General features: G+C 46.4%; 1 protein-coding gene across 1 annotated transcript; it reads right to left on the minus strand.

Moving 5' to 3' along the window:
- Window positions 1–1,114: 1,114 nt before the first annotated feature.
- On the minus strand, window positions 1,115–13,434 carry UBFD1 (ubiquitin family domain containing 1). The gene is made up of 7 exons (XM_014071947.2): window positions 13,294–13,434; window positions 12,660–12,941; window positions 12,366–12,574; window positions 10,837–10,902; window positions 10,605–10,710; window positions 6,326–6,408; window positions 1,115–1,506 (listed from the first exon to the last, which is right to left on the minus strand). Exons 1-7 carry the CDS (start codon window positions 13,316–13,318, stop codon window positions 1,396–1,398), a joined length of 882 nt encoding a protein of 293 aa, XP_013927422.2. The 5' UTR covers window positions 13,319–13,434; the 3' UTR covers window positions 1,115–1,395.
- Window positions 13,435–13,474: the final 40 nt, after the last annotated feature.

Genomic DNA, 13,474 nt, shown 5'->3' on the forward strand with positions numbered 1-13,474 from the left:
AGTTTATGTTTTTGTCATAAATATACTCAGAATAATTCTATTCTGCTTATTATGCAGAATAAATGACACAGTATAACTAGACCAACAAGTCTACTTTTTTCTGTATTCTTTTCCTCTTCCATGGCTTTGTAAGTTTCCAGAACAACCACCGATCTCTAACCTGGATATCTGTAGAAAATGGCCTACACAGGAGCCGTTATGATCCCCAAGCCTCTTTAAAATCTACCATTTGGAGGGCACTAGATGGGACCAGCAGCAGAAGATGCCATTTTCAGTCTGGTAAGAAACACAAAAGGCCTCTGAGGGTAATTCCCCAGCATGGTTTTCAACAAAGGAAGGAACAGAAAAGGAAAACTAAATGGAAGTTCACTATTGGCATTCCAGAACTAGCAGGCCTGGAACCAAAGCCCCTCTGGCAGGAAGAGGATGGCGGTGGCCAGGTTGGCTCCGAAAGGCCTTTGGCTGCATCCGCTAGCTTGGAAGACAGGATTTCTTACTGCTCTAAGAAAACTCCTGGAGGGAAAGAAAATACGGAGCCCACAAAGCAGCAACAGTAGCACCATTAGAGCCCAGGGCTCTTGGATTATTAAGAGAAATGGCCAAAGAAAGCGTCTTAAGGCAACTAGCCCCCCCCCTCCCCAGTTATGGCAACAGCAGTGAGGGAGGGGAAGCATGGGAAAACACACCCAACTAAGCAACATGTCGGTTTGATGGCACATTTCCCACATAACCTCTCCCTCCCACCCAATGACAGATATGAAACGATTCGCCACAAAAAGAGCTGACCCTCTTTTGTTCCAGAGTGGAAACTGTACCCTACCTATACCAGAAAGGTCACAAAAGCCTAAGGACAAGGAAGAGAATGGCTTATGAACCCCACGCCCCCAAGTTTATGTATGGTTGAAGTTTTCATTAACGTTCCAAGAGAAGAGAGGAGTAAAACCTATTTCTCCGAGGCCCAATTACAAGCCCAAGCAATGGTATTTATATATGAAGAATTATGAAAGTATTCGTCTCTTGTCCAAGCCACGTAGAAAATCCACAGTGATCTATTGTTTTGGTTTTTTGTCGAAATCTGAAGAGCTGCAGAGTTGAAGTGTATTTACACACAGTGGTTTGTAAATTAAGATTTATTGATTTCCATTTGTATTTGCTTTTTTTTTAAATACGGTTGAAGCTGCCGCAGAACCAGAGCCCTTGATGCTGCTGCTGCTGCTGCTGCACTGCTTTACGTTAAAAATGAACTAATGGCGAGAGATCCCCACCTCTGGCGTTCTCCCAGGCCTCTCCGAGATGGCGTGGATCAAGAAGTCCTAGGAGCCTCACCCATCCGGGCCTCTTCCAGCAGTGTCCTTAAGATCCCAGTCCGTCTCCATGCCAGAGGTGAGCGTGCCTTCAAAAGTACTGCCACTTCCCTAGCACCGTGTCCTTGATTGCATCCACGTACTGAGTGGGCACCCAGTACACCCAGTAGTAAGATGCTTCTGTGGGACCCAACTGGAAAGCCTAAGGGAGGGAGGAGGAGGAGGAAGGAAAACCCATGAGTCACCATCACTTCCTTCAAAGGAAGTCAGTGTCAGGCCCCTCACAGGGGAGATCTGTATTTACAAACAGTTTTAGAATCAAGGGTTTTATGTCAGAAACTCTTACCTGGAGTCCAACGATATAAGCCAAACATTAGAGCAGTAAAGCAACAGTCTCAGTTCTAGTCGTCGTCCCCCCCCCCGGAAGTTTGAGCCCCCCCCTTTCCCACTCAAAGGCTGGCGGACTTTCAGCTGCCCCATAGCTGCCCTTCAAGGAGCCCTGAGGAAGCAGCTTTCTACTCCCCATGGATCCGGCAGTCTGGTTGCCAATTCCTCCAGGCCACAGGTGCTGCTGCTTTGTTTGAACTGGCCGATTAGGGAACCGAGATTGCTCTTCAAACCGGGACTGCATCCACAGGCTGAAGCTGGCTTGCAATCTAGCTACCTTAACAAACCAGAGTTTGGACCCAAGTAGTTACCACTGAGGTGCAATGGAGAGGAAGCGGTAATTGCAGGGCTCCGATTCCCCCAGATGCAAGACTACCCATCAGCCCTGCTGGGGGAGGGGGGCTGATGGGATAAAAAGCCCCCTGAGGTGAAGTTCGTGTTCTGCTCCTCCATAAAACAGCACGGAGGGATGGCAGAAAAGGCACAAAGGAGGATGTTAATAATGCCAAGAGACCTAGAATCGGGTAATTGTTTTCTATAAATGGATTCATTTCTTTGATTTATAGGGCCACCTAACTGAAGGAACTCAAAGCAGGATACGAGGGGTTAAAAGCAGCACGGAAAACCCGGCTAGAAATACAGGAACAACTACAACAATTGCAATGAACTGCCTATATATACACATATATATACATATATGCATACATACATACATACATACATACATACACATATATACATACACATATATATACATATATACATATACACATATATACACATACACACACACACACACACACACACACACACACATATAGTGTCACAACCCCTGGTAAGCCCCAATTATGGGAGGAAGCTAACTGCTTCCATCATCTGTCAATCGGCTCGTCACAAGAGTCCATCACGACAGAAACCCAATATTTTTACTGTTGCCTTTGTTATATTTGTGTTTTTTATTTGTGCTGATAAATAAATAAAGGAAGACTAGTATAGATCTATTTCAAGCTATTTAGCTCTCATCAGCTAGCCATATCCTTATCAGCATAAATAAAACACACACACACACACACACACACACACACACACACATATATATATATACACATATACATATATATATATATACACACACATACATACATATACATATACATATATATAGGCAGTTCATTGCAATTGTTGTAGTTGTTCTATATATATATAGGGTGGTTGCTTCAAAAAGCCACTTTTAAAGCTTTCCTGAAGATCAACAGAGTGGGAAACAGCCCAGCCCCAGGGAGGGAGCTATTCTTTGGGGCAGGAGCAGCAGCACAGAGAAGCCGCCCAAAATGCTGTTGTTCTGTAGATGGGACCCAACCACACCCACCCTGCTCACTCTGATAGGACAGGCAGACAAGTAGAGAGCCCCAGAAAGTGTCCAGATCCAAGGCAGGGCTTTGCAGATGAGGAGTCCAGAGATCGAGAAGAGGACCCTTGCAATCCATCCCTGTGCAGCTGCCTTCCGGATCAATTGGGAGCACCAAGCAGTCTTCCTCTAGAGCAACTTCAGAACAGGCAGACCTGTTTAACCACTCAGCAACCATTTGAAATTATGATGCCACCGAACGAAGGGATTTATGAGCCTGAAGTTACGGTCCTGTGACTGCGGTGATTCTGGGCACTTGGCAACCTCTTCTTTCTCACTTTGGTTTGCCAAGTGCCTTTTGGTTGTGTGATTGCCAGTTCCACTCTTCACAACTGGCTTTCCCAGATATTCACTGTGGAAGCCAAGAGGGAAGATTGCAAGCTGATGCCAGTTTGCTGGTTCCCCAGGGGAGGGGAGGGGGGGCTGCCTGAAGCAGGATTTTGGCATAGAGCATCTGCAGCAGGGACTTGTCTGCAAATGCCCCGTGAGGCCAAGACTTCTTCAGCCAGCCTCCCGAGAGCAAAAGGGCTGCTTGGCAGAGGAACCTAGCCCTCCAGAGCCCCTGCGACAGGCAGCTCCTTTGCTTCTTCCACCTAACGTCCTGGGGAATCGTTTTACATTGTGCTTGTTGACTGAAGCAATCCAGGGGTGGGTTTCAGGCGGTACGACCTGGTATGGGTGTACCGGAGCCTGCCCGGAGCACCGGATACCGTTCCGGTATGGTGCTCTGGAGGGCCTACCCGCCCGAGCTCCTTACCGATCTTTTAAGTCTTTGGCACTTCTGCACATTCACACGGCACGTACAGTGCCTGCACGACACTCCGCCGAGCAGCTGGAGCGTCACGGAGGCACTAAGACGCGTGAGCATACTGTGCACATGTCCATGTGGATTCTGCTGGGCCCGTTCCAACCATACTGGTTGGAACAGGATCTGGAACCCACCACTGAAGCAGTCAGATGATATCTCACTTAATGACTTCATCTCTCAATACCAAAGATTCTGGTCTCGATTGTGGTCCAAATAGGAGGTGACTTATGTTATGAATGACAACAATAAGATGGATCTGGGCAAAATCTGGCTACAGCTGCCACTGCTCTTCTTTCAAGTCCAAGAGGAACCCCCAAACCCCAATTTTGCGTCATTTGTGCGCTGGGGAAGCACCGCCCTCTTGAGAACAAAATCTGACACTTTCTCAGACACACCTGATCTTCCAACTCAAAGCCCCTCACAGCCTCCAGCCCCTGCGACGCTGCCCCTGGGCGGCCAGGAGGTCAGGGGGGATAACTGGGATTCATCAGCGTAGTTTGGACACTCAACCTTTGCCTTTAGATGATCTTTCCCAGCAATCCCATGCAGATCTTAAATAAGAGAGGGGAGGACACCGATCTCTGAGGCGGCTTAAGCTTTGCTCTCTCGCTTCTACAGCTTCCACGCACCGACCTAGGAGACAGAAGAAAAGCCACTGCAGAACAGGGCCCCTCCCAAGCTCCGAAGTCGGTCCAGAAGGCTGTCACAATCAAGGCTGCTCAGACGTCCGGAAGAGTCGCACTGCCTCTCCCCTGGCTCTGCCGGAGATCTTCCACACTTGCAGTCAATGCTGAAAAGATTCCAGGCAATCTTCTTCTTCCAGGATTCTCTGGAACTTCAGCTCAACCATCTTCTCCACACACTCTCCTCAAAAGAGGAAGTGGGAGAGTAGGTGGAAATTGTCCACCATCTCTGTATCCACTGATTACTTCTTAAGCAGGGGGGGGGGGGACCCTACCCCTTCCCTCAAGGAAGAAGCCTCTACAGCAACCCATTTCCTTCTGATGTCCTTGCCAGGCAAGAGGGACATGGATCTGTCACACAGGCAACTGCCCTAACAACTCTGGGAAACTCTTCCTCAAGGCTCAAGGAACAAAACTCTTCCCAGATAAAGGGCCCGTCCAAAAGAACCTGCCTGGCTGGAGTCCAGTTTGGAGCAGATCTGAGGAATTTTACCCTTCAGCTGCCTATCAGGATGCTCACAGTGGCCCACAAGGAATGGCTCCGACATCCTCCTCCCAGAGAAAGTTCAGCTCACTCTCAGCCAGGCTGCTAAACAGCACTCGGCGGACACAAGAGGAGCAGGGAAAAAAATCAAGTTCTCCTACTCCTATTGCCACAATGGAGCCAGTCTGGTTTGGTCCTCGTCTTTCCTCAGCAACGGCCTCGGTGTCCTGCTGCTGCTCATTTTCTGGGCCTCTTCAGAAAGCCAAGGGAGCCCCTAAGACAGGCATATAAGAGGATGCAATCCTGTCTTTTGTTAACTTCATTTCAAGTGAAGCATCAGGCTGTGGTCAAAGTGCCCCTCAGAAAACTCCCCCCACACAGTCAAGGTATTAACTGGATGCATCCGGCACCTGACAATTCAAAAACCTTCCAGACAACCACAACCACCACCAAGAGCAGACATTGCATTGGCTTCCTTCAGCAGATCAAGTTGCAACTCCCACAAGACAAAAAAAGAAAGGAAGATGCAGGGTGTGTCCACCATGGTGTGCCGGGTGCTTCGTGATCTGAGTTCCATTCATGGTTATCACACTAGCCGTGAATTCCTGGGGCACTTCAGATTCTGCACTGAGTGGAGGCAAATCACTCGGTCTCCAAGGTTCAGGAGTCTCCAGCAGCAGCCCAGCCTTGCGCAGGGAAGGTGCAGAGTAGTAGGCAGCCAAGACCAGAGCAACAATCCTGACTGATAGGAAGGTCTCATATTGGATTTTGGGAGGGTCACAATTCCTCTAGAATCCATCCACATACTCCACCCCTGCCCCAGCCTTGGCATGAGGCTGCTGCTAACCCAAAGCCTCTTCTGTGCTCCTCCAGGCCTTGGTGAAACATTCAAAGCAACACAATAATAGACGACAGAGGCCCAGCACAGGCTGATCTGGCATTCAGCAGCAGCAGCTGGAGACCAAGTCACCTGAAGGTCGGATGATCTGGGACTTGGGATGACTGCAGATGGGGGAAGAGTGAAACTGAAGGCGAGAGCTAACTGCCAAGAATGATTGTTGCAAAGAAGCAGAAAAGACCCAACTAGCTTTACTTAAACATTTTAAAGTTGTTAATGTCCTGGCTTGTTGAGGGACCAAGCCATCCCTGATATAAAGAGCTGCTGCCTCCATGCATAAACTCTGCTGGAGCCCCTAAAGCAGACTGCCTTTCCCCATGGGAAAGCATTGATTCTCAGCCGAAACCACTTACCATCATATGATAATCTTCATGCCCTTCAATGGGTTCGCTCACCACGTTCTTGATGGAGCCCATGGGTAACTTTTCTGTTCTTTCTACATGGAAAAATAGAAACGTTTGGATAACTGATGTTCCATATATCCCCATATTCTCCCCTCCCAGTCACCAAGCTTATCTTCAAAGGACAAAGTAAGAATACCATCATTAAATCTTTTCCTCCCTCTTGTCTTACTGGACATGTGGCCTATGGCTGGATAAAGGATCAACTCCAATAGTAACTAGTATCTACGTCAAGGTTTACATATTCTGGTCTTAGTAATTTTCCCCAACATTTATCACCAGGTTAGGTAATATCTTCAGCGCATGGAAGGTCGGTGTTTACCAATTGGCCTTGCTCAGTGATTTCTTCCTTGACAGCAGAACATCCCCAACTAAGATTGTCAAGATAAGATACTAGAGGTAGCCCTCAGTTAACAAATCCCACAGGTTGTTAGGTGAGGGCACACCCTGATCCACGCCATTACTGGCTTGGTCTCTTCTCAGCTTTGAGCCTTGGTATGACAAGGGACTGCCTCCTCTTGAGCTACCCCACCATGGTGGTGCACTGGTTAGAACGTAGATAGCAGGTAAACTCTGATCTCAGTCTGGGGTTCAATCCTGACCAGCTCAAAGTTGACTCAAACTTCCATCCTTCTAAGATTGGTAAAATGAGGACCCAGATTGCTGGGTGCAATGTGCTGGCATTGTAAACCACTCAGAGTGTGCTGCAAAGCACTATAGAGTGGCATATAAGTTTAAGTGCTATTGCTATCTCTGCCCTTTTGGCCACCTGCCTTCTCATTGCCACCAGCTGCCCAGCCCTACATGCCACCTCGCCTGGCTATACTGCACACCACTATGTACCGATTGGCTCCTTCTTTTGTACTGGTGCAGCCGGGGCTTCTCTCACACCCTGCCTGGGCAGGACCTCCGTTGGCACCCTGCCCAGAGCTGTCTTTTGGAAAAAGAAGCCTGGCAGGTAAAAGGAGGCCCAGCCATGCTGGTGCTAAAGAAGCCTGGTGAGAAAGGCCTTGGCGGGCACAGAAGAGATGCCGTGTGTGGTGTGGTGGGGCAGCTGATGACACCAGTTAAGAGGCTGGTCAAACGGTGGTCCTAGGTGGGCTGGAGTTTGTTCACATGACCACCACAGGCATACTGCAATGTCCAGAACTTCAGGGATGAGTCACTGAACAAAGGAATGTTAAGCATGAAATACTCTTCAAATAATCCACCCGCAATCTTCACTCTCCCTTGTACTGAGGATGTTATCTACATTGGTTAACAGAAATGGATGTAGGAACAACCAGGCTCAGAATTCAGCAAGAACCCAAATTAGCAACTGTTTAGCTCTAGTCAGCAACCCATGGCTCTGGAGCCACATGTGGCTCTTTCATCCCTCTGTTGTGGCTCCCTGTCGCTGGTCGCTAAAAGGATGCAGCGCTAGGAGACGACTCTATAGTGGGGGAAGTGGACTTCTGGTCAGCAGACGAAAAAGGATGTGGCGCTAAGTGGAAACTCAATGGTGGGGGAACCAAACTTCCAGTCAGCTCCAGAATTGAACAGGGGGCTTCCGGTTAGGACCTTTGTGGCTCTTTAAGTGTTTAAGGTTGCTGCTCTAGTCTAAACAAACAATAGACAACAAAGTTATCAAATTGTGCATTTATTGGAGCAAAGTATTCTCCACTTATTTAAAGCAAAGAGATAGCCTCAAAAGGAGTGTCAGTAAGCACACAAAATTACTGAACTATGCTCAATGTAACATTAACAAAAAAAAACCAAAACTATACCACACAAAAAAGATTTGAGTTGCTTTTGTACTATGAAAAAAGTACAAATATTTTGTACTTAGTGGAGCAAAGCATTCTGTGCCCATTGATCCCATTATGAGACACATTTATTTGCTACAATTTAAATTCAACTCAATTCAAGAAGGCGCTGCTAACAGATTCTTAAATATACAAAGTCCTCAAATTACAACAATTCATTTAGGGAAAATGGTTGCAGTGTGCTGAGGTCATGTGATCTCCTTTTGCCAAGCAGTCATTGGGGAAGCCAGATTCATTTAACCACCAAGTTACTAACTTAAACTACTGCAGTGATTCACTTAGCAACTGTGGCAAGAAAGGTTGTAAAATGGTGAAAAATTCACTTAACAACTGTCTCACTTAATATAAATTTTGGGCTCAATTGTGGTCTTATATAAATATTTATTATTTTTACATTTAAAACAATGCAGTACCGCAAAGTCGAAGTGACCATACATTCACGTTATATACTAGTCTCAACTATTAACTATTAGCCTACTTAGTGCATCGTCTATCCTTCTGTCCAATCACAATATATACAGTTTGTTCCAGTCTTGTCACCTTGTCTTATACCAATCATAAAATCTGTTCCAGACTTCAAAATATTCTGATTCTCCTTTATTTTTAAGTTCAAGAGTGAGCCTATCTGCTTCCGCACAGGCCAATACTTTTCTGATTACATCTAGCTCTGATGGTGTATTTTCTTTTTTCCAATACTGCGCATAAGTTATGCATACTGCAGTTAGTACATGTATAATTAGATAAAGTGTATCTTTCTTAAAGCCCTCAGGTATTATGCCTAGGAGAAAAATTTGTGGTTTAAACAAAATTTAGTCTCCCACCATTCGTTCTAACCATGATTGAATCATTTTCCAGTATTTTTTTTGCCTCACTGCACATCCACCACATATGATAAAAAGTGCCTGGTGTTTTTTTACACTTCCAACAATTTGGGGCCAGATTTTTAAACATTTTGGAGAGCCGTGCTGGAGGGAGATGCCATCTGTAGAACATCTTATAAAGATTTTCTTTATATGCCGTAGCCAATGTTAGTTTCCGATTAAGTATCCAAAGTTTTTCCCACTCAGCCAATTCCACATTATAACCGAAACTTTTCGCCCAGGCGACCATAGATTCTTTGACATGTTCCTCCTCTAATTTGTGTTCCAACAAAAATCTAGACACTTTGATCAACTTGTTTTCTGTCTCTATCAAAAGTTTATCAAATATTGTGTAATCTTTAGCAATACCTTCCTTCTTCCTATGCTGTGCAAACCTTGATTGTATCTGTAAATAGGACCACCATTCTACTTGTACCCTTTGTGATGCCAATTCTAATCTAGTTTTAATCTCCCCCTGTCTGTTCAATAACTCTTTATATGTAACTATATTTTCCATATTAATTAAATTTGGGTGTATGTATGCTTCCATTGTAGATAGCCAAATGGGTGCTTTGGTATAGTGGTCGTGTTTAATTTTGTTCCATATTAACAGGGACTGTCTGATGTAGTGTCTTATTGAAATATTTGTGAGCAGATCCTTTTTCATACCAAAGGAAGGCATGCCATCCTGCTTGGAGGTCATGACCTTCCAATTTGAGCAATCTTTTATTTCTCAACATTATCCATTCTTTTAACCATGTTAGGGTGGCCACAGTATAATAAAGTTCCCAATCTGGTATGCCAAATCCTCCTTTTTCCTTAGTGTTTTGCATAGTTTTGAGTTTTTCTTCCCTGCCAAACAAATTTCAAAACCAATTGATTCAAACCCTTAAAAAAACCCTTTTCTAATTTAATTGTGGTCTTGTTGAGGACTACCTGTATTGTAGAATATATGCTACCAGACCAGAATTAAGCTTGCATAATTATTTCAGAAGCATTTAAAATTAACAGTATTTGCTCTTAAAAAACGATCAGCAAGAGCAGTAATGCTTAACAGCACCAAAAAGTTTAAAAAATATAAGTAAAACAATACTTCTGGACTCTTCTGTATGTTGTTTACAGTGAAATATCAAGAGTGAAAAACTGCCCCATAAATTCCATATTTTGTGGAAGAAGCTTCACAATTACATCTTGTTTAGCTTGCCAAGCCTTTCCCTTGCATTTCAACCGACTGATGCTACGGGTTCAAGTGGCACACAGCAGGGTCAGAGAGCTCCATCCTGTCTTAAGGCTGCTCTCCTGTTTTTTAGAACTGGAAACTTTTGCCCTAAAAACATCCAGTTGAAGGGCAGCTAAAGATCCTCCTGTCATAAATGTTTTGGCTCTTTAACCTTCAGGCATTGCTCACAAATCAAAATGGAGCAACTTATATTGGCTTAATTCACAGGTGAATAAGATTTAGTTAATCTCACCAGCTCAGACACAATAACCCAGAAATCACAAAGTACTGTTATCACACAAAGCTAAACTTTCAGATTTGAACAATCACACAACTTGGGCACGCACCTTTAGTGCCAATCCAGAGCTGATCTTGTTCAAGTTTAAAGGTTAGCCGTACTTTTCCACCTGACTTGTTGTACATTCCCGATAAAGGAACAGTTGGCAGACGCTCCTAGAGAGGTTGAGACACAAGTTGTCTATGAACAAAGCAACTTACAGTACAAGGAAAAACACAATATTTTCTTTACAGTGTCTATCAATAAGAACAATCTCTGGACCTTCAACTCTTGTTTCTTACCTGGACGCCCTTGACAGAAGGCATGACATCTTCAGGCTTCCCTTTATCCAAGACTTTCCTATGTTGCTGTAAAGCAGAAATATAAATTAACCAAAGAACGACAGAAGTCTTGCCAGATTTCTGCTTTGCTTACTTGCCAGCATATTAATGAGAAATCTAAAAAGTCTTGAGATGCACAACCTTCACTCAGAAAATAGCACCCTACAAATAATAAGCTGCAAACAGATGCTGATTAAAAGACACCAAAGTGTTCGTATTGTATCAGCATTTCTTCTTTAGGGAGCAGAATTCACATTTTCCCAACAAACAATCTGGCTGAAGTTACACAAAAAATCTAGATGGGACAGGTAACTTTTAAAATCGAAGGATGAGTGGAAGGAATGAGTTCTTACTTTGGCCAATGCATACCTCACTATGTGCTCACAGAGCTGGAGACTGCAAGCCAAGCTGTAACCTCCATTCTCAAAATTTTGTAACTTGTTGCACTGCACAACAATCTTGATGCAGGTGCTCGCAGAATCTCTGAATGGAGATCAAAACATCTGGAACATCCGTCTAAATGCACTCTGGTTTACTGCAGCTACAGAGTTCTATCATTGTAGGATCAAGGTGGTTGGATTTGCCGAAAGAAACTAAAACCAGCCATTGAATGGTGGCGGTAAGAACGGCTAAACTCAGTGACAAGAACAGCAAGTGGGAAGGTGGTAATACCAAGAGGTGATAAATCATGGGAAATATTAGCAGTGTCAGCACTGACAAAAATCCAAGGCAATAACAGGAGCCAACAAAAGTAAGTAGAGCAGCTATAAATAACTTCTGGTGAACCAACCAAAGGCTTTGGAAAGTTTAAAATAATCTGCCTGCGTGTGCTCAATTGCTTAATAGTTAAAAAAAATGAAACCTTGTATATCACCTGTAAACAAGTCAGTGAGATGGCAAAAAATAACAGCAAGGGGGAAAAGATAGGATTACAAGAAAATGCTTTATCTGGGAAACAGGCTGTTTTGCTCATCGCTGGCAACATTAACTGGCAGAATTTCAGAAAAGAATTGTTGCCCTACCCTTTTGGAATATGGTGAACGAATCACCCAGCACCATCTACCTATAAAGGATGAGGCATAAAAGCATGAGCTATCCCCCTCAAAATATCCCCAGTTCAGAGTCTACTAAATGACAGAACTACTGACTGAAAACATCTCATGCCAACTGGGCAATTAAATAAGAAGCAGCACATTTGGTGACCAAAAAGCATTACTGAATTAGATTTGCCAATCTGGGGATTCTTTACAAGTTAAAGTTAGAGTGCCGTGTCCAGGAAAATGCTGGCAGGAAATGAATTGGCTGTTAGGATTGCTTCCACCCATCTTAAAATTGGAGCGTTAATGAAAAACAACATCAAAGCAAAAGCTTTAGTGTAACAAAATATAAAGCGTTCTTCCAACAGATCCACGGTTCAAAAGAGTTTACCTTTTCTGGGAAGTTAAAAGCCGGTTCAAACCCATCCATCCCAGCTGCTGGCTCCGACTGACCTTTTGTCTGCAGAGGGGCTCCTTCTTGGCTTCTTCGGACTTCACTTCCTGCTGAGCTGCATCTTTTGGTGTGTTGACTGCCAAGACGTCATTGATGGTCGAGCCCACCACCATGATTTTGGCTCCACTGATGACTTTAATTTCTCGCAAGGTTTTTTCCTCTGGGAGCAGTCCTTTAAACATGACCTTTTGCATGGCGGGTGGGAGGCCTACCAGAGGGGAAACCAAGAGGGAGGCTTAACCCCGGGTCTCAGGCCGAGCTACTTCTCCAGGGGACAAGAGGCCGTGTCTCACCTGTCAGCGAGTGGATCTTCAGCTTCAGGTCTGCTCCTGTGCTGTCCAGGGGGAACTTGAGGTCGTACTTGTTCTTGTTCCAGATAATCTTCAGCTCCACGAGCTCCTTTTCCATCTCGGCTTCGCCCCCGTTGCTCACCGAAGCCTCCAGGTCGGAGGTCTCGCTGTCGGGCTCGTCGGCCTCCGAGGCCTTCGCGGCAGCCAGCGAGCCGTTCTCCTCTTCGCCTCGGCAGCCCACGGGCGGGTTCCGCACTTCCGCGTCCATGCAGGCTTCCTCCGAGTCTGCGAAAAGGCAAGACAAACGGCGATAGAACCGCGAGCCAGGCGGCACCTGCGATCCCCGGCCTCGCCCGCGCCCCAAGGGCTCCTCCCGGGGCTCCCTGCGCGGCCCACCCCAGCCCGCCCCCCCCCCCGCAGCCGGGCAAGGCGCTGCACGGCCGGGACTCGCACAAAGCCCCTGCAGGCCGGAGGTTCCCCTCGACGGCGCAGCCGGGCACGGGGACGGGCGGCCTCCGCCGAGGCGCCATGACCGCAGCCCCCATCCGCCCCGGACCCCCGCCTCGCGCGCCGCCGGGACAAAGCAGCGGCTCTCCTTGTCTTTCTCTCTCCCCCCCCTTCTCTCTCTCACGCGCACCGGGGGAGGCGGAGGTGGCGGCCATGATGATTGTGTACAGCCCGGCCGCGGGGTGAGTCGGGAAGGGCGCCGCGATTGGCCCTCGGTGGCCACCGTGGACGCGCCTTCCGGCCGAGGGGCGGGCCCCGGCGGAGGATCCCGCCCACCGGCTGCGGGGGCGGAGTCTCACGCTGCCAGCCGC

This window comes from Thamnophis sirtalis, unplaced genomic scaffold (genome assembly GCF_051295495.1).
Source record: "Thamnophis sirtalis isolate CommonGarterSnake01/CBP01778 unplaced genomic scaffold, rThaSir2_p1.2 scaffold_14, whole genome shotgun sequence".
Classification (NCBI taxonomy): domain Eukaryota; kingdom Metazoa; phylum Chordata; class Lepidosauria; order Squamata; family Natricidae; genus Thamnophis; species Thamnophis sirtalis.

Coding starts and splice junctions, on each gene's coding strand:
- UBFD1 (XM_014071947.2), bottom strand. CDS start 13,318: ATGGCCGCCACCTCCGCCTCCCCCG. Junction 12,575..12,659: donor GAAGATCCACTCGCTGACAG/GTGAGACACGGC, acceptor CCCCTCTGGTAG/GCCTCCCACCCGCCATGCAA. Junction 6,409..10,604: donor GCTCTGGATTGGCACTAAAG/GTGCGTGCCCAA, acceptor TTTTCCATGTAG/AAAGAACAGAAAAGTTACCC.